The 24508-nt window shown below is 53.0% G+C and overlaps 1 protein-coding gene across 3 annotated transcripts; it reads left to right on the top strand.

Annotated features, from left to right (window-relative positions):
* Positions 1–5747: 5747 nt before the first annotated feature.
* Positions 5748–14713, top strand: SAR1B (secretion associated Ras related GTPase 1B; the record flags this gene model as incomplete). 3 transcript variants are annotated; one of them, XM_080698884.1, is made up of 6 exons in its annotated part: positions 5748–5805; positions 6326–6445; positions 10166–10231; positions 13399–13502; positions 14045–14176; positions 14597–14713. In XM_080698884.1, the coding sequence occupies 6 exons, from the start codon at positions 5748–5750 to the stop codon at positions 14711–14713; spliced, it is 597 nt and encodes a 198-aa protein (XP_080555010.1). The 3 variants fall into 3 exon arrangements, with proteins under 3 accessions (XP_080555010.1, XP_080555012.1, XP_080555011.1); XM_080698886.1 differs by lacking the exon at positions 14045–14176; XM_080698885.1 differs by lacking the exon at positions 10166–10231.
* Between the last annotated feature and the right edge of the window lie 9795 nt (positions 14714–24508).

Below are 24508 nucleotides of genomic sequence, written 5' to 3' on the forward strand. Positions count from 1 at the left end.
GTCTTGCTCCATTGCTGAGGGTCTCAGTAAGCTGCTGAGGCGGCCTCCAGCCTGTGATCCTCCCATCTCAGCCTCCCAAGAGCTGGGAGTACGGGGTACCACCCGGCCGCCACCCTTCAGCTCTCTAGAGTTAGGTTCTGGCCACGCCAGGCTTCCGCCCTCCTTCCTGGTGCTCAGGAGGAGAGGTGCCCTGTTGGCAGGCCTGTTCAGACTTTGCCCCTTCCTGTTGGTTAATTTTTTTCTTGTATCTTTTTTTTTTTTTTGGTACTGGGGATAGAACCCAGGGGCATTTGACCTCAGAGCTACACCCCCAGCCCTATTTTTTATTCTTTATTTTGAAACAAGGTCTCACTGAGTTGCAAAGGGCCTCACTAAGTAGCTGAGGCTGTCCGCGAACCGCGATCCTCCGGTCTCAGCCTCCCGAACACGCTGGCTGACAAGCCGGGACTACAAGCGTGCCCGCCACGCCCGGCGTTTTTCTGTATCTTTAGCCTCTCTTTCAGGAGTTTCTTCCCTTGGTCCCCACTTGCTGTGCCTGTGAGCGGCCTCCGTCCTCACTAGCAGCTGCCACTCCTTAGTCTTCTCCTCTCGATGTCTGTTCAAGGTCGTGCGGCCTAGGATCCTGGCTAGGTCCTGCCCTGCTTGGTGTGGCCGCAGGTGCTCCCTACCAGTGCTCCAGGGCAGGCGGCTCCTGCACCAGAGCGGGCCCTCCGGCAGGGTGTTCAGCGTCTCCGCCTCTCCTCCCGGTCTCGTCACTGTGTCTCCAGCTCCCCTAGCCTCCTGTTACCTGGCCCCACTTCCCCGCGTCGGACATCTCAAGCGGGCACTGGTTTCTCCCAGCACGCGGCTGCCGGGAGGCGGGAGGATCACAGAGATGGCGGGAAGACATCCTGACGTGGGCGGGGAGTGCGGCCAGGGGCTCAGGTGGCCAGGCACGGTCACTTGCAGTGAGTGGCAGGTGCCTGCTCCCCAGCGGAGACTGTGTGGGGAGCACTGTGTGTTGAGCTCGGTTGGGGCTCGGGTGCCAGGTGGAAGGCCTGGATGCTAGCCTGGCTTGAACCCAGGGACTCTGCTCCTGAGCTCGCCCCTCCCTGCCCGCCTGTCTCTGCCTGCCTGCCTTCCTTTTCTCTCTTTCCCTCCTTCTTTCGACAGGTTCTCACTAAGTTGCTCAGGCTGGCCTTGAACTTGTGAGCCTCCTGCCTCGGCCTCCTGAACGGCAGGAATTACAGTGTGCGCCACGGACCCAGATCAGATGCGGAGTCTGTCGTAACCACTCGGCCAGACACCGCTGGCTCTCACCCTTGCGTGGTGCTAAATGGCGCACGGGATGTGATGGTGGCTGAGGCTGTCCCCAGCAAGTGGGGAGCTGGGCCACCCCGCCTGCGGCACGTCAAGTCCGTAGCGCTGTGGTCGAGCCGCACTCAGGCAGCGGGCAGGGTAGGACAGACACGTTTTGAGGGTGAGATGGTGACTAGGAGCCAGCGAGGTGGCACGTGCCTGGACTCCCACTACTTGGAGGCTGAGGCAGGAGGATCCCAGGCCCTCCGCCAGCCTCCGCTGGTTAGTAAGGCCCTTCCCAACTCAGACCCTGCTTCAAAGCAAAGAATTCAAAAAGGGCTGGGCTTGTCACTTGGAGGTAGAATGCCCTGGGTGTAATATCTAGTTCCACAAAAAAAAAAAAAGAAAAGGCACTTAGAGCTGGAGGCGTAGCTCAGTGGTTGAGCACTGCCTGGCATGGGCAAGCCCTGCCTGGCATGGCAAGCATTGCCTGGCATGGGCAAGCCCTGGCTTTGACCATAGCAGTGCAAGGGAGAGACCGATTTCAACAAATTCAGACTCTTCTGGGGAATGTACTGGGGATTGAACTCAGGTGTGTTCTACCTCTGGGCTGTAGTGTCAGCCCTTTTTATTATTATTATTATTATTTTTTTTTTTTGCAGGTCTGGGGATAGAACCCAGTGGTATTCGACCTCCGACCTACACCCCCTGCCCTATTTTTTATTCTTTATTTTGAAACCGGGTCTCACTGAGTTGCAGAGGGCCTCACTAAGAAGCTGAGGCTGTCTGAACCGCGATCCTCCCGTCTCAGCCTCCCGAGTGCTGGGATGACCAGCGTGCCCACCACGCCCGGCTGCCTTTTTACTCTTTTATTCTGAGACAGTCTCACTGAGTTGCGGAGGCTCCCGGCTCTTTAGATTGAGACAGGGTCTTGCCCAGTGGCCCGGCTGGCCTTGGGTTTGCCGGCCTCCTGCCTCAGCCTCTGGGTAGCGGGCCTGCCTCCCACACCAGGCGCCGAGGCGGTCCTGACGCGGCGCCAAGCTCGCCAGCCCGCTCGGATGGGAGGAGATTGTCAGAAGCAGTGCGCGGCTCACACTTGGCCCGAGGCATGTCGGGAATAGCACAGGCCTTCACACTCTTTGGACTTAGCCCAAGTTTCAGGCCTGGGTTATTTTGTTTCTATCTAGAAAATGAACTTGACCAGAAGGTAGATTTTTATATATGTGATCTTTCTTCTCTTAAAAGGCTTTTCCTCAGCCGGGCGTGGTGGCACGTACTTGTACTTAATCCCAGCATTCGGGAGGCTGAGACAGGAGGATCGCGGTTCGCGGACAGCCTCAGCTACTTGGTGAGGCCCTCTGCAACTCCGTGTTTCAAAATAAAACTCAAAGGCCCTTTGCAATTCCTCAGTTTGAAAATAAAGAATAAGCCGGTGTGGTGGTGTACCCTTGTCATCCCAGCATTCGGGAGGCTGAGACAGGAGGATCGCGGTTCGCGGACGGCCTCAGCTACTTAGTGAGGCTCTCCACAACTTAGTGAGGCCTTGTTTTAAAAATAAAGAGTAGGCCGGGCATGGTGGCACACGCTTGTAATCCCCGCGCTCAGGAGGTAGAGACCGGAGGATCGCACATGTTCGAAGCCAGCCTCGCTGGTTTAAGAGACCCTATTTCCAAATTTAAAAAAATATAAAATAGGTCTGGGAGTGTAGCCCGGAGGCAGAAGGGTTTTCCAGGAACCCCAGTACCACCAATAGGTAAATAAATAAATAAAATTTAAAAAAAGTAGAGCTGAGGGTGTAGCTCAGAGGTAGAATGCCCCTGGGTTCCATCCCCAGTACTGCAAAAAAAAAAGGCTTTTCTCTATTACATGTATTAGGTTATCAACATACATGTTAAGTATATGCGGAATGAAACTATATTACATATAATTTATTTACTTATTTCTTTTGCAGTACTAGGGATTGAACCCAGGGGTATTCTACCTCTAAGTTCTACCTCCAGTCCTATTTTTTTTTTTTTTTTTTTTGTGGTACTGAGGGTGGAACCCAGAGGCTTTCTACCTCCGGGTTATTCTCCCAGACTTTTTTTTTTTTTTAATATTTTATTTAGAAACAGGGTCTCACTAAGTTGCTGAGAGCCTAAGTAGCTGAGGCCGGCTTCGAACCTGTGCGATCCTCCTGTCTCCCCCTCCCAAGTGTGGGGATTACAAGCGTGCGCCACCACGCCCGGCTCCTCCAGTCCTATTTTTTAATTTATTTTGAAACAGGGTCTCACTAAGTTGTGGAGGGCCTCATTAAGTACTTCCTGTTTTAGCCTCCCAAGAACTGAGCATAGAAGCATGTGCCACCATGCCTGGTTTATTATCTATAATTTAAGACTTTTTTGTGGGGCATTAGAGGTTCAACCCAAAGGCATTCCATCTCTGAGCTAGACTCCCAGCCCTATTGTATTACTTACGTATGTATGTATATATGTATGTATTGTACTAGGGATTGAACCCAGGGGAATTCTACCTCTGAATGATACCTCCAACCCTATTTTATATTTTACTGGCAACAGGATTTCACTAAGTTGCTAAGAGCCTTACTAACTTGATGAGGCTGGCTTCAAACCTGCAATCTTATATCAGCCTCCCAAGTATTGGGATTACAAGCGTGTACAACCATACCCAGCGTGTGTGTGTGTGTGTGTGTGTGTGTGTGTGTGTGTGTGTGTGTGTTACTGAGGATTAAACACAGAGGCATTCTACCTCTGAGCTACACCTCCAGCCCTATTTTATTTATTTAATTTTTTTTGTGGTACTGGGGATGGAACCCAGGGGCATTTTGCCTCTGAGCTACACCCTCAGCCCTGTTTTTCATTCTTTATTTTGAAACAGGGTCTCACTGAGTTGCAAAAGGCCTCACTAAGTAGCCAAGGCTGTCCGCAAACCACAATCCTCCTGTTTCAGCCTCCCACATGCTGGATTACAAGTGTGCCATCACGCCAGCTTCTTTTTTTTTTTAACAGGGTTTTGCTAAATTGCCGAGGATAGCCTGGAACCTGTGATCCTCCTGTGTCAGCCTCTCAAGTATTGGGATTATAGGTGTGTACCATTGTGCCTAGACAAAATACAATTTTATTTTGAGACAGGGCCTCACTCTATTGTCCAGGCTGTCCTTGAATTTGCTGTCTTCCCATCTCTGCCTCCCAAATTTCTGAGATTACAGGAAAATGCCACATGCCCAGCTTCAAGTGTGTTCTTAAGTAACCCTAGTGACCTGTATTTTATACATAAAGCTTCTCTGTGTTTAGGACAATTTATAGAAGAGTTACTGAGTCAGATGGTATCAACAAATACATTGCCAAGTCGGTTCTGAAAAGATTTGTACTTGCTGGGCATTGTGGCGCATGCTTGTAATCCCAGTAGTTGGGAGACTGGGAGGACAGGAGGGTCACAGGTTTAAGGCCAGCCTCAGCAGCTTAGCAGGGGCCTCAGTAACTCAGGCCCTATTTCAAAGTCCAAAAGGGTGGAGCGTAGCTCAGAGGTAGGACACCCTTGGGTCAATCCCCAGCGCCACACACGCAAAAGGATTTGTTCTAAAACAGAAGTGGCGGCGCCCTGTAAGCCAGCAGCCAGGAGGCTGGGCAGAGGAGTGCAGATGCAAGACCAGCCTTGGCAGTCCACCGAGACCCCTCAAAACAGGTCAAAGTGCTGCAGGTGCAGTTCAGCCATAGGCGCCCTGGCACCGAGCGCGGCCCCCCCTCCCCGCACAGAAGAGAACAAGATACCGCCAGCCGCCTTACACTGTGCCACTGCGCCGCGGCCAGGTCCTTTCTACTCTTACTATTGCCATTCTTTTTTCTTTCTTTTTTTTTTTGTGTGTGTGTGGGTCTGGAGATGGAACCCAGGAGCATTCGACCTCTGAGCTACACCCCCTGCCCTATTATTTATTCTTTATTTTGAAACAGGGTTTCATTAAGTCGCGGAGGGCCTCACTAAGTAGCTGAGGCTGTCCGTGAACCGCGATCCTCCAGGTCTCAGCCTCCCGAAGGCTGGATGACAATCGTGCGCCACCACGCCCGGCTTATATTTCTACTTTGATGGGCAAAAATTAGTCTCTACTTGATGTTTTACTGGCATTTGGCTTTTTATGCGTCAGTATATATCAAGTTATATCGGCCTGGATAACAGTATTGGACTGTGTACTTGTGGTACTAAGGACTGAACCACAGGGCATTCTGCCTCTTGAGCCAAACCCGGCCCTAATGTATTTCCTTATGTATTTCCTGTGCTGCTGAGGCTGTCCTTGAACCTGGGACCTGCCCTCCTCAGCCTCCCCAGTCCTCGGAGTCCAGGCACACCCGCCCGGTCAGGCACACCCGCCCGGTCGCAGGGTTGTTCACGCAGTGCTGGTGTCCGCGCTACGTGGGTGTGTACTGCTGAGCACTGAATGCAGACCTCTGTGTTCCAGGCCACGGGATTTGGATATGTCCTTCATATTTGACTGGATTTACAGCGGCCTCAGCAGTGTGCTGCAGCTTCTAGGTATGGCGGCCCTTCCTGTCTCTGGCTGTCCCGTTTAGTCCTGGCCACGTACGTGCGCTTCCTGTGGGAGCAGAGCCTCCTCATAAGGCCAGAAAGGACGCGACAGTCCTACTCAGTCGCTGGGGATGGAACCCGGGGCATTCGACCTCCGAGCTCCACCCCCCGCCCTATTTTGGATTCTTTATTTTGAAACCGGGTCTCACTGAGTCGCGGAGGGCCTCGCTAAGGAGCTGAGGCTGTGCGTGAACCGCGATCCTCCGGCCTCAGCCTCCCGAGTGCTGGGATGACAGGCGTGCCCACCGCGCCCGGCTGGTATTGTAGATATATTTAAGCAACACAAGTATTTTATTGACTGAAACCAAGTGTAGAATTTTAGTTACTTGAAGTCCCAAATCCTAAGTAGATTTAAAATAGCTCTTTTAAGACAAAAGTAAGTTTAGAGCCGTGAGCGCCCTGCGGTCAGGCTCAGGGTCTCCGAGGCCCCTGTGTCGCCCCACTGAGCCCGGCGCTCTCCTTGCAGGTCTGTATAAGAAGTCTGGCAAGCTGGTGTTCCTTGGCTTGGACAACGCGGGGAAGACGACCTTGCTGCACATGCTGAAAGACGACAGGCTCGGGCAGCACGTGCCCACGCTGCACCCCAGTGAGCGCCGCCCTCCGCGCCGGCCCAGGCGCTGCCCCAAGTCCTGTTTTGGGGGTTTGACCTGTGTCTAAAATAACATAGTAAATTATAGCCAGGCGTGGTGGCGCACGCTTGTGATCCCAGCATTCGGGAGGCTGAGACCGGAGGATCTGCACTGTGTCAGCCCTCAGCTGCTTAGTGAGGCCTCTGCGACTCAGACCCTGTTTCAAAATAAAGAACAAAAAACAGGGCTGGGGTACTTTGGAGGTAAAATATCCCTGGGTTTAATCTCCAGTACCACAAAAAAATTAAAAATAAAGCCGGGCGTGGTGGCGCATGCTTGTCATCCCCGTGCTTGGGAGGCGGAGACAGGAGGATCACGCAGGTTCAAAGCCAGCCGTGCGCTGGCTTAGGAGACCCTGTTTCCAAAATGAAAATGTAAAAATAGGTCTGGGAGTGTAGCCTCGAGGTAGAAGGGCTTCCAGGAACCCCAGTAGCACCAAAATAAATAAATAAATAAATAAATAAATAAATAAATAAATAAATTCTAGGCCAACATGCAGTAATTTTGCAAAACCTTGTTACAAAATAAAAACCAAAACAGGACTAAGGGTGTAGCTCAGAGACAGAATAGCTCTGTGTTCAGTTCCCAGGGCCAGTAAATAAATTGCTCTTTTCTTTTAGAAAAACCACCTGAAAAATAGTAGTAATTTGTAAATTAGTTAATACATACCATCCTAAATAGGAGGTTTTAGATACTGAATCCTGTTTCAGAAAATAACATTAAAGTGACAAAGTTATTTAGAAACAGAAACCTAACGTGTGTGCGTGTGTGTGCGCGCGCGCGCATGCGCGCACGCGCGCTGGAGATGAAACTCAGGGTTCTACCACTCCCAGACCCTTCCCTTTCTGTTTGTTTGTTTGTTTTTGGTGATACTGGGGGTGGAACCCAGAGGCTTTCTACCTCTGGGCTGCACTCCCAGACTTGTATTTTATTTGGAAACAGGGTCTCTTAAGGCAGCGCGCCTGGCTTCGAACCTGCACAATCCTCCTGTCTCCGCCTCCCAAGCGTGGGGATTATAAGTGCGCGCCACCACGCCCGGCAAATTTTCTATTTTTTATCGCACAAGAAATTAAACCCAGGCCATACCCCAGCCCCCTTTATTTTTTAATTTTGTTTTATTTATTTATTGGTACTAGGGGTTGAACCCAGGGGTTTTCTACCTCTGAACTATACCCCTAACCCTATTTTGGGAGGGGTACTTGGGATGCAACCCAGGGCCTTCTACCTCTGAGCGACACCCCCAGCCCTATTTTTTATTCTTGATTTTGAAACAGTCTCAATGAGTTGGAAAGAACGTCACTAAGTAGCTGAAGCTGTCCACAAACCATGATCCTCCAGGCTCAGCCTCCCGAATCCTGGGATCACAAGTGTGTGCCACCACGCCCGGCTTCCTAACCCTATTTTTTAAAGTTTTTTTTTATGTTATGAAACAGGGTCTCGCTAAGTTGCTGAGGCTGGCCATGAACCTGCGACCCTCCTGGTCTCAAACTCCCATGTACTGAGATTGTAGGTATGCACTGCCATGCCCATTTGTTTTATTTTTTTAAATTTGTACCAGGGTCTGGCTAAGTTGCTGCTAAATTCTATCCCTAGTGCCTCAAAAAGATAAGAATGAAAAGATTGGGCTGGGAGTGTAGCTCAGAGGTAGAGCGCCTCTGGGTTCGTGGAACTCTGCTCGGGTCGCAGTTGCTTCTGGGATGTGGGGATGAGCCGGGAAGGAGAAGAGGGACTTTCCCGGGGTGGTGGTTTGCATGTCAGTGAATACACTGGGGCACCCTGCCTGGTTACAGAGCACAGGGGGGCCGTGGCCGTTATGTTTTTATCATGGCTAGTGATTTTGAATACAGATTGCATTAAACATTTAACTCACTTGATATTCTACGTACCGACTTGTGTGCGCACGCACACCGTACTGGGGATGGAACCCAGGGGCATACTATCTCCGAGCTCTACCCCCAGCTCTATTTTTTATTCTTTATTTTGAAACAGGGTCTCACTGAGTTGCGGCAGGCCTCATGAAGTAGCTGAGGCTGGCCGTGAACCACAACCCTCCTGTCTCCGCCTCCAGCTCTTTATTGTGGCTTTTTGCTTGGGGTAATTCTCAGGGCGTAGCGCGAGTGGAGGAGGCCACACACAGCCCGCCGTCCCTGGGGCTGAGGACACAGCCAGGTGGGGCCGAGGTGGCCGGAATTGGCAGCGTGGTGCTGGAGAGGAGGGACTCCAGTGTGCGCATGCGTGCAGAGCATGCGTGCAGAGGGTGAAATCTAGCGGGCCAGTTGAGGAACTGAGTCCCAGGACCGAGGAGGTACAGGGTGCCGTTAGCCAGCTTCTGACTAGCGCGCACGCAGACCTGGCCACCACACGGGCCATTCCGTAGAGCACCCAGAGGGCCGGGCCTTAGTAAGGGCTAAATTGGCCCCATGGTAAAGGCTGTGCCGCATTCCCCTAGCAACTTAAAGAACGCTGTGCCAGAACAAAATTCAGAGGAATACACAGCCTCTGATGTGAAGAAGCAGGAGAGTGAGACCGTGACCAGGAGGAAAAGTGCAGGAGCAGCCAGAGCGGGAGGCCGGGCAGGGCCCGGAGAGGTGCAGACGCCCCACAGGGCTGAGCGCGCCTTAGTGCCCGCGCCGCAGGGCAGCGCAGGGGCAAGCATGGAGCCGGAGAGGACCGGGCAGGAAGGAAGAGGACACCGCCAGGACTCGGAGCAACCTGTCCTGAAGTCCAGGAGAGAGAGGGAGCAGGAGAAACGCTGCGGAGCGTGGCCACACTTTATAGAAGTCGTGCTGTGACCTTGTGCGTATGATCTGGGGGTAGAGCCCCCGGAGGCCTGGCGTGTGTCCCCGGCAGCAACGCAGCAGCAAAGATAGCCACGAGGACGAACAAAAAAGAGTAAGACGTGAAAAATTATTACATTGGAGCAGTCATTTGGATTCCTAATATTAAATAGATTAATATTTTCAGCAGGAAGACTAGAAAAGGAAAAATAAGTGGTATTTGTGGTCGGTCGTGAATGTCAGAGTTGACTAAGTTATTTGTGTTCTGAAGCCGGGCGTGGTGGCGCACGCTTGTCATCCCAGTGCTTGGGAGGCTGAGACCGGAGGATCGCGGTTCACGGACAGCCTCAGCTACTTAGTGAGGCCCTCTGTGACTCAATGAGACCCTGTTTCAAAATAAAGAATAAAAAATAGGGCAGGGGGTGTAGCTCAGAGGTAGAATGTCCCTGGGTTCCATCCCCAGGCCCGCAAAAAAAAAAAAAAAGTTATTTGTGTTCTGTTGTCTGAATTAGAGTATATCTGAGTACAATCAGGTGTTCTTTTACTAGTTCCGAAATGTTTGACCTGATCTTATTTGTAATTAAAGTAAGTCAAACATTAAATGCACACTCTAAATGGGCTTTTGATTTTTTTTTTTTTTTTTTTTTTTTTTTTTTGTGGTACTAGGGTTGGAACCCAGAGGCTTTCTACCTCCGGCTATACTCCCAGACCTATTTTATATTTTTATTTGGAAACAGGGTCTCACTAAGTTGCTGAGAGCCTCACTTAAGTAGCTGAGGCTGGCTTTGAACCTGCGCAATCCTCTTGTTTCAGCCTCCCAAGTGCGAGGATTACAAGCGTGCGCCACCGCGCCCGGCCAGGCTTTTGATTTTTATATCATAAAAATACTTCTTTGTTTAGCTTCAGAAGAACTGACCATTGCCGGCATGACTTTTACAACTTTTGATCTGGGTGGACATGTTCAAGGTAAGACACTTTCCTCTTACGGTCTAACTTATAAAAACAGCCATCGTGTCCCGGCGTATGGTCTCATTCTGTTCAAGCAAGGCTGGAGGAGAACTAAGTCTGGGGATTGTTACCCCAGACAGGACAAGCAGAGGGCGATCTCCATGGTGCTTGCTCCTTGGCTGAGTCGCCTCATCCTCGAGTACTGAGTGGCACTCGGCTCCTGTTCCCTCTCCATGGCCTACCAGTCACTGTCAGTCAGCGTGAACGTGTTGTTTAGTGGTACTAGGAATTGAACCTAGGGGCCTTCTGTCTCCAAGCTACCCTCCACCCCAGTTTTTTTCCCCAGTACTGGGGATAGAACCCAGGAGCATTTTACCTCCAATCTACACCCCAGCCCTATTTTTTTTTTTTTTTTTTTTTTTTTGTAGTACTGGAGATGGAACCCAGGGACATTCTACCTCCGAGCTACACCCCCCAGCCCTATTTTTTAATTTTTATTTTGAAACAGGGTTTCAAAAGAGCCTCATTAAGTAGTAACTGAGGTTGTCCACAAACTGTGATCCTCCTGTCTCAGCTTCCCAAATGCTAGGATTACAAGCATGTGCCACCATGCCTGGCTTTATTCTTTTATTATTACTTTTTTTATGGTGCTGGGGATGGAACCCAGAGGCTTTCTACCTTCAGGCTACACACCCAGACCTATTTTATATTTTATTTGGAAACAGGGTCTCACGAAGTTGCTCAGAGCCTCACTAAGTAGCTGCGGCTGTCTTCGAACCTATGCAATCCTCCTGTCTCACCCTTCCAAGCACAGGGATTACAAGCGTGCGCTACCACGCCCAGTGTGGTGATAGAACCCAGGGGTATTCGACCTCCAAGCTACACCCCCTGCCCTATTTTTTTTTTATTCTTTATTTTGAAACTGGGTCTCACTGAGTTGCGAAGGGCCTCACTAAGTAGCTGAGTCTGTCTGCGAACAGCGATCCTCTGGTCTCAGCCTCCTGAATGCTGGGATTACAAGCGTGCGCCACCACGCCCGGCTCATTTATTTTTATTTCTATGTATTTATTTATTTTTGTGTGTGTGGTACTGGGGTTGGAACCCAGGGGCATTCTACCTCCCAAGCTACACCCCCAGCCCTATTTTTTTTAATTATCTTTTTTTTTTTGAAGTACTGAGCATGGAACCCAGGGGCATTCTACCTCTGAGCTGTATCCCCAGCCCTATTTTTTATTTCTCTATTTTGAAACCAGGTCTCATTGAGTTGCAAAGGGCCTCACTAAGTAGTTGAGGCTGTCCACAACCCGCCATCCTCCTGTCTCAGCCTCCCAAATGCTGGGATTACAAGTATGTGCCATCATGCCCTGCTTATTTTTTATTTTGAAACAGGGTCTCACTGAGTTGCAAAGGGCTTCACTAAGTAGCTGAAGCTGTCTGGTCACTTGTGACTAGTACAAGTTTATAGTTGTTTGACATATATATATATATATATATATATATATATATATATATATATATGTATGTATGTATATATATTAACTTCTGGGATATGGAGGTTAGCAAGATTTAGAATTTAATGTTTGTTTGAGACCGAGATAGATTATAAAAATCAGCCGGGCGTGGTGGCGCACGCTTGTCATCCCCACACTTGGGAGGCAGAGACAGGAGGACCGCGCAGGTTCGAAGCCAGCCGTGCGCGCGCTGGCTTAGGAGACCCTGTTTCCAAATAAAAATGTAAAAATAGGTCTGGGAGTGTAGCCCGGAGGTAGAAGGGCTTCCAGGAACTCCAGTACCACAAAAAAATAAAAAATAAAAATAAATCACAGAAGAATGTTATTTTCCCCTGGGTTACCCACAAATGTTTTCTACTTATAAAAAAGACTATCATGGGGGAAATTGCCTTTAAAGTTTCATAGATTTTAGTTAATTAACATTTGAGCTTGTCTTATGTTCTGAGTAAAGCAGTTTGTTTTTATTGATTGACCAATACCCTCTTTCAGTGACTTCAGATCTGCCACTGGCAGAGTCCTGGTGGAATGGAGATGTCATTATTATTATTATTTTTTTTTTGTGTGTGTGTGTGTGTGTGGGTCTGGGGGTGGAACCCAGGGGCATTTGACCTCCGAGCTACACCCCCTGCCCTATTTTTTATTCTTTATTTTGAAACCAGGTTCCACTGAGTTGCGGAGGGCCTCACTAAGTAGCTGAGGCTGTCCCCGAACCGCGATCCTCTGGTCTCAGCCTCCCGAATGCTGGGATTACAAGCGTGCGCCACCACGCCCGGCTTTATTATTATTATTAATCATTATCATTATTATTATTTATTTTTGCAGGACTGGACCCAAGGGCATTCTGCCTCTGAGCTCTACCCTCAGCCCTATTTTTTATTCTTTATTTTTGAAACAACATCTCACTGAGTTGCAAAGGGCCTCACTTAGTAGCTGAGCCTCGCCGCAAACTTGCGATCCTCCTGTCTCTGCCTTCCAAATGCTGGGATTACAAGCATGCGTCACCACATCTGGTTTTAGATGTCAGAAAATTAATACTGTGTGTACATGTATACACACATACATATATGCATACACACATGAACTTACATATGTGTGTGTATATATATATATATATATATATATATATAAAATTTTTTGCTGCTTTTTTTTGGGGTTTTTTTTGGTGGTGCTGGGGATTGAACCTAGGAGTATTCTGCTTCTGAGCTACACCTCCACCCGTTTTTTATTTTTATTTTTTATCTTGAAACAAGGTCTCTCTAGGTTGATGAGAATCTCACTACTTGCTAAGGCTGTCCTTGAATCTGTGATCCTCCACCTCAGCCTCCCAAGTATTGGGATACAAGTGTGTGTCAGCACACCCAGCTGTATTTTAGGTTTAATTAGTAGCAAATCTCCAAAAACATACATCATTGTCCACTTGTAGAAAATATTAATTCTGTTGGTCACCTGGGAAAGTTGGGGAAGAGTAAAAGTATTTGAACTGCCCACAGTCAAGGGAAGCCTGGACTTTCTTGTTGTTCTGGAAGGATGCTGGCACCGCCGGGCTCAGGCTCGCTGGAGTGCTGGCGAGGCAGCAGCGCTCAGGGGTGGTGGCTCTTGGTCCGTTGTTGGCTCTTCAAGCCATCGGCTCGGAGTGACCAGCACAGAATGCTAACTCCTGGTTCTTTTTGTTAGCCCGAAGGGTGTGGAAAAACTACCTTCCTGCTATCAACGGCATCGTGTTTCTGGTGGACTGCGCAGACCACGAAAGGCTCTTAGAATCCAAAGAAGAGCTTGACGTGAGTTTCGCAGCTGACTGTGCGGTGTCAGCCGCTCTGGTGTGCAGGCTCAGGCTGGAGGCGGCCGCGCCCGGCCAACACCGCTCCTGGGCCGGCTGGCCTGCCGCCTGCCGCCTTCCTGGACGGGGCTGGGCTTGACTCTTTAGGAGTTGGCCCGAGCCCCGAAAGAGCATCCGTGCCACCCGGTCGCCACTTGAGACACAGCGGGCGCCTGCCCCTCCGCTCTTCTCCTCTCTGGGTCGGGTGCTCACACAGCTTGGGAGCAGCAGGCAAGGCCAGAACTAACTAGGTCTGGGGCCTCCGAGCTGACGGGCCGGATCTGACGGAAGCCTGCCGGCTCTGCGGCCGGGCTCCTGACCTTGCTTGTACAGCGCGGCCCTCCAGGAGGCTGGTCAGCCCGGCCTGCGCTCTCCTGGCCCGACGGCCCGCCGCGGCCGGCCCGCCCCTCCATCCCGCGGAAGCCCTGTGCTCCCAGGTCTGCCTGTCAGCGGGGCAGAGGACGGCCGTGGGCGGCTCACGGCAGCCGCCTGTGTTCTCTGCAGTCACTGCTGACAGACGAGACCATCGCCAATGTGCCCATCCTGATCCTCGGGAATAAGATCGACAGGCCCGAGGCCATCAGTGAAGAGAGGCTGCGGGAGGCGTTTGCTTTATACGGCCAGACCACGGGGAAGGTAGGAAGAGTGCGCGGCCACTTCTGCGTGTAAGTCTTTGAGTGACCGTGTCCAGCTACACAAACGCATCGTGTGTGTGTGTGTGTGTGTGTGTGTGTGTGTGTGTGTGTGTGTGTGTGTGACCGGGGGTGGAACCCAGGGGCCCCCAGCCCTGTTTTTAATTCTTTATTTGGACCAGGGCTGCTGGGAGGCAGGCAGGGGGGAAGGGTCCAGGGACAGGGCTGCCCTTTAGAACACAGCCCAGTGACCCACCCACCCGACTGGGCCCCACCCCCAGAAGTTCTGCCAGCTACCAGCCCCTCCAGCTCCGGGGCCTCCCACCCGAGCGCCTGCCTGCGGGGTTCCAGATCCCAATCCTAAGTGGCCGCGGGGAGTGCGGCTGGTTTGAAGGCTCCAGCTCGCGGCGCTCCTCTCTTCCAGGGCAGCGTGTCTCTGAAGGAGCTGAATGCCAGACCTCTAGAGGTCTTCATGTGCAGCGTGCTCAAAAGACAGGGGTACGGGGAAGGCTTCCGCTGGATGGCGCAGTACATCGACTGACGCCGCGCGGCGCTCCAGGCTTGTGCAGAGCCACCGCTCCACTGCGAGCCTGAATTCAATAGACTTATGCTGGTTTTAAGATAGTTGTTTTTAGATGATTAATATATCAGATTAGTGTGAGTGGAATGGGAAACTGATCCAGATAAGTTCGACTGCCCCGGCACTGGCTTTCTAACTCCGGGAGCAGGTTTACAGTCTGGCCTGACGTCCGGCACCGTGTCTTAGAGCACCTTGGCAGCATTACATTGGAAGCACTTTCTAACAATGTGAATCTACAACTATAAACCGTATTTAAGAGCTCATCATGTTAAATTTTTATGTACTTTTTGGAACTAGTTTTTAAATTTTAGATTAAATGTCCACCTCTCTTAAATGTACAGTTAATTATTAGCTTATCAAGGATTGCATGATGCCTTACAGTTTTCAAAACTACTTTTTCTTATGCAAACGTCGTGCAGTAAAGCAGACTAATGTTTGGCGTCCTTGCTGGGTGAGTGTCTCATTTGACTGTGTCTTACCTAGCTCGTGTGCTCTGAATTCTGAGTACCTACCTAATGTTACGTATGTGAGGGGTGTCGGGAAAGGAGGTCCCTTTGGAGTATTTAGAACAGCGGTTAATACCCTTTCGTGCTCTCGCGTTTACCACGCAGTGTGGGAGCTGGTAGCGCCATCGCGGCGTCCTCCAAGCCATGGACGCTTCCATCAGCACGGCCACGCACGGGGCCTGCGCCCCAGGCCCTCGGCACCTGCGGCGCGGTGCGGAGCCCAGCGGTCCACTGCGGAAGCGCCCGGTCTTATTGGCGCCCAGCCGGGGACCTGTGCCTCGCCAGCGGCTGCCGGTGGCCCTCCGTGGGCCTCGCAGCGTCCTCAGCGCACTCCCGGGCGGGCGCAGGCAGTGGCGTGGAGAGCTGTGCGTCCGAGGCAAGGGAGGTCGCTCTGCACGGCTCCACCATCCTGCCGCTCTGCTGGCTCCTTGCCATATTTCAGAGCCCAGTGGGACGAAAGTGGACGCGCGTCTAAGTTTCCATTTCTCAGCTGCTCCCAGCTCTTACCCCTCCGCACAGAGGCTTTTGTTTGAGGCTGAGGGAGGCGTGAGGCTCGCTCTGACAGGGTCTGCGCCGCAGTTAGACTTGCTAGCGCTGCTTAGCCGTGTTTTTAAGCATTATAATTTCCTAAGAGAGCTCTTCTTGTCTGAGACTCCCACTGTGAGTAACACGAGTGGCAAGTGTCAAAACTGTATTGCTAATTGTCAGGCTTCAGGCCTCCCTCTCACCGAGCAAGCTGCTCGAGGACGCCGCCAGGCCACGGAGCGCCCGTCCACGTGCGGGCCGGCGCTCCCCTCGCGCTGCCCAGGCAGAGCTGGCGCGGTCCCCTCGCCATCGACAGCGACCCTGAAGCACATGCCGCCTGAGGAGGTGCTGGAGGCTGGCGGAGCCGCCGCCCTTGCACTTGCTGGTAGTGAGCGGCCTTCGGCACCACCTCGGGCCAGGGGCATGGGAGCCGCTCTCCGCCCTCGGCGGCCTGCTGCCTCGGGCGTCCTGCCCACAAGCCCAGCCTCCGCGGCTTCTGTGCCCAATGCCCTCAGGCGGGCCTTTCCTCAGGCCTCCAGAGGAGCCCATAGGACACGACGTACTGTCTCCTGAGCTGGAATAAAGGAAGAGGCCTGCTGGGCTCGCAACAGGAGCAAGGCGTGCGGTGGAACCATCACTCCACCTCAGGCACGGGATCCAAGTCCCAGCCCACTGGCGGGCGTTTCCCAGTGGGCAGCACCTCAGGCCTGAGTGGCTAGAAGTGACCGTGCGCTGGCAGCAGCCGGCTTCCCGTCCTGCGCCTGGGCAGAGCGCCTGCGGGGACCTGTCCAGCTGGGAGAGCCCCAGCTCCGCTCCAGAGCAGGCGGCAAGGCGGCTGTGCACGGGGCGTGTGCCCTGCAGAGTGTTGCCCTGGACACGGGCCGTGGATCCACTCTGCCCACCACTGTAAAACATTAACGTGAGCTGGGCGTGGTGGCGCACGCTTGTAATCCCAGTACTTGGGAGGCTGAGACAGGAGGCTCCGGTTCGAGGCCAGCCTCAGCTACTTAGTGAAGCCCTCCACAACCTTGTGAGACCTTGTTTCCAAATAAAGAATAAAAAATCGGGCTGGAGTTGTAGCTCAGAAGTAAAATGCCCCTGGATTTCATCCCTAGCACCACCACCACCACCACCACCACTACCACACACACACACACACACACACACACACACACTTACTTTTAGTTATTTCAGGGGATTTATATTTTCTGAAACCCTGTACTTGGTATGTGTGGTTGGTTCTCTACTCTCAGGCTACGTTCCCAGCCTCACGAGGATTTATTGCCAAGTAAAATTTGACCAAAGCTCACTGAGAATACTAGATATTCTTCTAAAATCCCTGCTTATCTTGTGGAGAATGTGTTGTTTGGTCATTCTAGACATAGGTGAAAAGTTGGCGATGCTTCAAGAAATCATAGAGCATGAATAGAATAAAGATTGGCAAATATGAATTCTTTAATGCAATTAATGGAGAATAAAAGGAGTTTGTGTCAGTATCAGGAACTAGAAGCCGGGCGCGTCGGTGCGCGCTTGTAATCTCAGTACTTGGGAGGCTGAGATGGGACAGTCGGAGGTTGGAAGTCAGCCTCAGCAGCTTAGTGAGGCTCTCAGCAACACACTGAGACCCTGTTTCAAAAAATAAGACTAGCCGGGCGTGGTGGCCGCACTTGTCATCCCCGCGCTTGGGAGGCGGAGCCGGCCGCGCTGGCTTAAGAGACCCTGTTTCCAAATAAAAAAGTATAAAATAGGTCTGGGAGTGTAGCCTGGAGGTAGAAGGCCCCTGGGTTCCATCCCCAGGACCACAAAAACAACAAAACTAGAGGTTTTGCCATAAGTGGAATTGAGACGTGCGCTTCACTGGGACCAAGTTACCAAAACTGCGTAACAGCACATCTCATTCCATTCTTCTCTTGGGAATTCAAGTTAGCGCTTCTGAACAACAAAAGAGAACAAGCTCCTGGCTCCGTGTGACGTGGTCGGGGTTCCGTTACGACCACGCTTCCAGCCCGTAACCACGCCCGCACACGTCCCACTCCGCACCCGGCCTCAAGAGATCCCAGTGCGAGGGGTCTGCAGCCCGCGGAGGGTGCAGGTCTGACACTATGGACTGGCCCTCATCATGTGGAACCGTAAGTAGCGAGGATGTCCAGTGCCAGGGGTTGGCTGCAGCGACTTTGACCACACTTCAAAATACAATCTAAACTGGGCTAATCCCAGTACTTGGGAGGCTGAGACAAGGATCGCGGTCCGCGGACAGCCACAGCTACTTAGTGAGGCCCTCTGCAACTTAGTGAGACCCTGTTTCAAAATACAGAATAAAGCCGGGCGTGGTGGCCCACACTTGTAATCCCAGCATTCAAGAGGGCTTGGAATGTGGATATTTAGTTTTGAGTCATTATGGAAAAGAGGAACCCAAGGGCCTGGGGGTGTGGCTTGGGGACAGAGGGCATGCCCGGCATGGGTGAGGCCCGCTTCACCCCAGTATCCAGACAGACAGACAGACAGACAGACTGAAGAGTTTTCTTGCTTTATTTTATTTTAGGGACTGCTTTCTTGAGCTAGAGTTTCTTTGCAAGTCAGTGGAATCCGTCTTACAGTTTCAGGAATAGTGACATCTCAGAAGCCTAAGAGGACGGAGGTATCACCCAGCAACAAGCATTCGTGGCCCCTCGCCCTGGGGTTTCTGCTTGTGCTCTGAGACGGGGTGTCGCTATGTTGCCCAGGCTGGGATCCAGGGATCCCCACCTGTGCCTCCAGAGGAGATGGCTCGCAGGCGCCCACCATGGGCACAAGCTACTCAGAGAGCCCGGTTTCTACTTGGGCCAGGCTCAGAAGCCTCAGGCCTCTGCGGCCTTTGGCAGTCTGGAAGCTACGGAGCGGCTCTTGGGCCTGCCAGGCCTCGGTCCGGCTGTCCCCTTGGATGAGCTGTGCTTGGACCTTCCCAATTCGCCAGTGACTGGGCAGCCTCTGGGCACCCCATTCCTTGTGGCGTCCTGGGGCTGGGCAGACCGGGCAGCAGGGCCCTACTCAGCTCCTTTCTGTCTCACACACAGAACCTTACATAGGGAAAACGCTCCTTACCCTAGGCACTGCTCGAGTGGGTGCTGGGTGCTGGGTTCAGCCTGGTGCTTGGCCTCTTCTGTCTGCCTCCCCTGGGCAGGCCCTGGGAAGGCATTTTCTGAACACCTGCCTGCCATGTGGGGCCCCACAGCATAAGGAGAAGTGGGCAGGGATCTGCCAGGGCACTGTACGGCAAAAGGAGAAGGTTCTCAAACACTGTGGAAGCTTCTAGAAAAGGCACCAGAGCGGAGTCTTGAAGAATACAAACTGCTCACGGGGAGGAGGGAGAGGACATCCCAGGCAGAGGGACCAGCAAGACACAGGCGTGGGGGCAGGAGAGGTCACACCGATGTGCGGGCTGGCGGGGCTCAGTGCCTGAGATGTACCGAGTTGAGAACATTGGCAGGAGGCAAGTCGGGCGTGGTGGCGCACACCTGTAATCCCAGTACTTGGGAGGCTGAGACTGGAGGATCTCAGGTGCGAGGCTAGCCTCAGCGACTTAGAGATACCTTCAGCTTCTTGGCAAGATCCTGTTTCAAAACCCAAACCAAATAGGCTAGGGGTGTAGTTGAAGGTAGAATGCCTTTGGGTTCAATCCCCAGTACCAAAAGAAAAAAGGAAACACCAGAAGTAGCCAGGAGTGGAGGGTAAGACCAGAGCGCTTGCGGCCTAAGCTACGGCGGAGGCCGGGGTCAGGACCCATCCCCGTCTCCAACCTGTCTTTCACTTGGCATGGCAAGTTCTTTCTCCACATTGTTACATCCTGGTCCAACAAATACTTTGTGCACCCTGACTCCCACGTTTTCTAAGACGAGACAGGCGGGTGGCCGCCGGGACGGCCAGCTCGGGCCGGCCCACGGCCTGGCCGTGAAGCCCGCGCACAGCCACGCGCGGGGATGGCCACGGCGAAGATTCTGGAGTGAAGTCAAACTGAAACGCACGTGGGTCCGTCCATGCGGCGAAGGTGTGCTGGGCGTGGCGTGCCCTTGGGAAACCGGGTGGCAGCGGACGCAGCTGTCGGGGCGCAGGCTGGCGGCCGCCCGGGGAACCGGCTGGACGTGATCTGAGCCCGTGGCGGCCGAGTTTAAGGACGCGCTGCAACTCAGCTGTCCGGCTGTGGCTCGCGCGGCGAAGGACCGGCCTGGGATTCGCATGGCGACTCCTGGGGCAGGGAGGCTCAGGACGGTGAGGACAGAGCTGTCGGAGGCCCTCTCCCCGCCGAGGCTCTGCACATGAGGCCTTGCACGAGCCCCTCCCCTCCCTTTCTTTTTCCTCTTGTTTTTGTTTTAATCAGGACTGACCCCGGGGCGTTCTACCTCCGAGCTACACCCCCAGCCTTACTTTCTTCCTTTTTATTTTTTTGTGGTACTGGGGTTCCTGGAAATCCTTCTATTTCAGGCTACACTCCCAGACCTATTTTTATGCTTTTTATATTTGGAAACAAGGGTCTCTTAAGCCAGCGTGGCTGGCTTTGAACCTCTGTGATCCTCCTGTCTCCGCCTCCCAAGTGCGGCCCAGCTAGCCTTATTTTTTATTCTTTATTTTGAAACAGGGTCTCACTAAGTAGCAGAAGGCCTCCCTAAGTTGTTGAGGCTGTCCTCCAGCCTACGATCCTCCTGTCTCAGCCTCCCAGGTGCTGGGGATTACTGGTGTCCTCCACCACGACCAGCTCCATACCCTTTCTTGACTAGACGGAAGTGGCCCAAGGGGCAAGAGGTCTCCCGAAGGCTCACCTCTCCAATTCCTGGCGCCTGTGTGAGGCACGCTGCACCCCCAGCACTGGCCCCCCCGTGCCCGCTGGGCTGGACGTGGTAGAGGCCAGGCCCTCCCTTCAGCCCTCTTTGCCGAGCCTCCCAGGACTCTGCTCTAAGAAGCAGTCTCACCCAGCCCACCGAGCCTGGCCCGGGCCGCAGCCTGGAGGAGCCCTTGGCGCTGCGCGAAGGCCGCTTTGGCCGAGCCGGCCCCCGCGCTCCTGGAGGCCCTTTGCTCTCCTTCCAGGCCTCAGGTTGACCGCGGCATCCGATCTCCAGTGATGGAACGCTGCTTCTTCCAGAAAGGGAGGGGGGTGAGGGTGTCCATCTACAGGTGCGGGGTGACCACGCCGCGGGGAGGGTGCCGGCAGCTGGAGTTTGTGGACCTAGGCAGCTGGCTGAACAGCCCTGACCTCAGACCGCCATGGCTCGTCCAGGTTGAACTCAGGGAAGCCTGCGAGTGCTCGTAAACAACCGGGCTGACCGTTCAGATGCCAGGAACAAAGCCTCTGGCCACCCTGCCTGGTCAGCGTGTCCGCCCTCCCCATGCCGCGGTGGCTCGGCAAGCCTCCCAGTCACCCCGCGTGGTGGGCCGGGCAGGGCTCTCGCCCCATTTTACAAACCAGGAAACAAGCCCACAAAGAACCAGGTCCCCGTTCCCCATGAATCCCGCCCCACCTCCTCCTCCACGCTGCGCTCCGGCTGAACTCTCTGAGCCAGGGCCAGGTGCCGCTGGGCGTCAGCTGGGGGAGTGGGGCAGAGTGGGGGGCCCAGCCACGGACGCGAAGCTCTGCACCCACCTGGGGTGGGAGGAGGGATGGGTGCACAGCGCAGCCCCAGACCTTCCAGAGGCTGCAGGCCGCCGCCCGAGCCTGGCAGGCCCCGTGGGCCTGGCCAGCACCACCCGCCGCCCCGCGCCTGGCTCTCCTCGCCGGCTTCCTTTCTCTCCCCTCTCCCTCCCTCCCTCCCTCTCTTGCTTTCTCTTTTTGTAGCGCTGAATTGAACTCAGCAGCATTTTACTTTTGAGCTACACCCCCAGCCCTATTTTATTATTAATGAATTAATTAACTTAGTGGTACTGGGGATTAAACCCAGGAGCATTCTACTTCTGAGATACACCCTTATCCCTAGACTTCTTTTTTTCTTCAGTACTGGGGATGGAACCCAGGGGCTTCTACCTCCAAGCTACACCCCCCACCCTATTTTTTATTCTTTATTTTGAAACAGGTCTCACTGAGTTGCAGAGGCCTCACTAAGTAGCTGAGACCGTGAACCGCGATCCTCCGGCCTCAGCCTCCCGAATGCTGGGATGACAAGCGTGCCCACCACGCCCGGCTCCCTTCTTTTCTTTTCATTGTGTGTGTGTGTGTGTGTGTGTGTGTGTGTGTGTGTTGTACTCTGGATCACACTGTTGTGAGCACACAAAATATATGTCAAAAATGTTCTGAGTATATGAAATAATCAGGATATAGGTATAGCGTAGGGACAGTGGACTGGCCGGATATGCAAAGAAGATGGGGCAGAAGAAGGATGCAACCGACAGGCCACGATGATGAATGGACATGCTCCCCGGCGCGCATCCGCAGGCCGAGGCGACTGGAAGACAAGGTAAGGACGAAGTAACAGACACACACCCCGACATACGTCCATAGGATGACACAGCTGAGAAAGCAAGATGGCGGTCGAGCAATGAGCCGACACAACTAGTGACATCAGATTAGGGGATATAAGACCTAGCAAAGGGCTAGATCGGCGGCTCCAGCCAACCGTGGAAGAGGCTGGAAGTTAGCCCGGCCAGAAGAAACATCCCTCTGGCAGCTGCCGGACGATTCCTCTAAATGACAGCCGGGCTCGTCCCCGTCTGACTCCCCGGACACGGAGCATCTGCACCGCGGCCATCGACGACGGCTGTGACAGCCATCCTGAGCCCAGGTTGCCCGCGGAGACCCGTCTGCCTCAGGCAACCAAATGCTATCTGGCCAGTGGCTTAGTTAGAGAAGATGGGCGTGTTATGAGCACTGTCAAATAAACCGAGTATTCGTGAGAGACATTGAGTGTGACCCGCCATTCTCGCCACCGTGTCAGTGAGACTCCTAACACACACCCAGGGCCTCACACCTGTTAGGCAAGTGCTCTGCCCGAGCTCTGCCCCAAGCTACGTGCCCAAGCCCAGGCCCGCCAGGTCAGCCTGTGACTCCACCCAGCGCGAAGCCGATGTGCCAGCAGCCCTCACTCGCGGCGCCCGTCACATGGTGGCATCCATGTTCTGATGCCAAGGCCCCGGCCGGTGGATGAGCCCCGCCTCTCCCTCTGCCCCAGTCTCATCTGGAGGCTCCCGCAGCCCGGCTGGCCTCAGTTGCAGGCCCTGAAAAGCGCTCACCTGGGCAGGGCCTGGCAGTGGGCCTGTCATCCCAGGGCTTGGGAGGCTGAGACAAGAGACTCGCAGGATCCAGGCCAGCCTCCGCTCTTTAGTGAGGGCCTGTCTCAAAATTAAAAGGGCTGGGTGTAGCTCAGAGGTAGAGCGTTTGCACGCCATGCATGAAGTCCTGAGTTTGATTCTTAAAAAACTTTTTGTGTGTTTTAAAAATTGAACCTAAGGGCATTCTATCTCTGAGTTATACCCTCAGGCCTTTTTCTTTCTTTCTTTTTTTCTTTTCCCTTTGGTACTGGAGATTAAACCCAGAGGCATTCTACTTCTGAACTACACCCCCAGCCCTATTTTTATTCTTTATTTTGAAACAGGATCTCACTAAGTAGCTGAGGCTAGTTGTGAACCTGCAAGCCTCCTATTTCAGCCTCCCAAGTACTGGGATTATAAGCGTGCATCCCCACGCCCAGCTTGATTTTTTTTCCCCTGGTACTGGGGATGGAACACAGGGGCTTTTCTACCTCCGGGCTACACTCCAAGGCCTATTTTATATTTTTATTTGGAAACAGGGTCTCACTAAGTTGCTGAGAGCCACACTAAGTAGCTGAGGCTGGCTTCGAACTTGCGCGATCCTCCTGTCTCAGCCTCCCAAGCGCGGGGATTACAAGCGTGCGCCACCACGCCCAGCCTACCACACCTGGCATTGAAAACAAACTTAAATAAATAATTTACTCAACAATTTCCAAGGTACAGTACAATAAAGTCAACCACATGTACATGGTTGGAGGTTCCCAGAACCACCCCGCATCCTACCACTTCCCAAGGAACAAGGCCCCTTGGCCTCCTCCTCCTCCAGCTCCCGGAAATCGCTGTTCACCTTCGGTCCCGAGGATGCCGACTACCGTAAGTACCACATAGGAGCGAGGCCCGACCGCGCGCCCCATCCCGGTAACTCAGGACAGAGTGGGGGAAGTTTGATATTGAAGGTAGCTGGGCAGCAGACTAAGAGCTGTTTCAAAAGGCCAATAAGTACGCCATTTATCAGAACACTTGAAATAAATTCTAAGGAGAAAAGTAACGCGAGAGCTCACGTTGTCAGGGTTCGGCAGGGGCGGCTGGCTCCACTGCTTGGACCCTGTAGAAAGACAGACCCTCGTGGCGGGAGCACGTGGGAGCGCAGCTTGCTCGAGACAGGAAGGGGCTGGGCCCCAACATCCCTCTCAGGAGCACACCCCCATGACCTAACTTCCTTCCGCCAGTTCCACCTCTTAAAGAGCCCACCTCCTCCCTAGAGCACCTCAGGCTGTGACCGAACCTCTAACACATGGGGCTTTGGGGACAGAACATCCGAACTATAAGTGGAATCCTGCATGATTTGGGTTTTTGTTTTTGTTTTTGTTTTGTTTTGTTTTTGTGGTACTGTGGATGGAACCCAGGGGCATTCCATCTCCAAGCCATACCCCTAGCCCTATTTTTTTTTGTTTGTTTTTGGTGGTACTGGGGTTCCTGGAAACCCTTCTACCTCCGGGCTACACTCCCAGACCTA

The sequence above is a fragment of the Muscardinus avellanarius genome (assembly GCF_963383645.1).
Source record: "Muscardinus avellanarius genome assembly, chromosome: 7".
NCBI lineage: Eukaryota > Metazoa > Chordata > Mammalia > Rodentia > Gliridae > Muscardinus > Muscardinus avellanarius.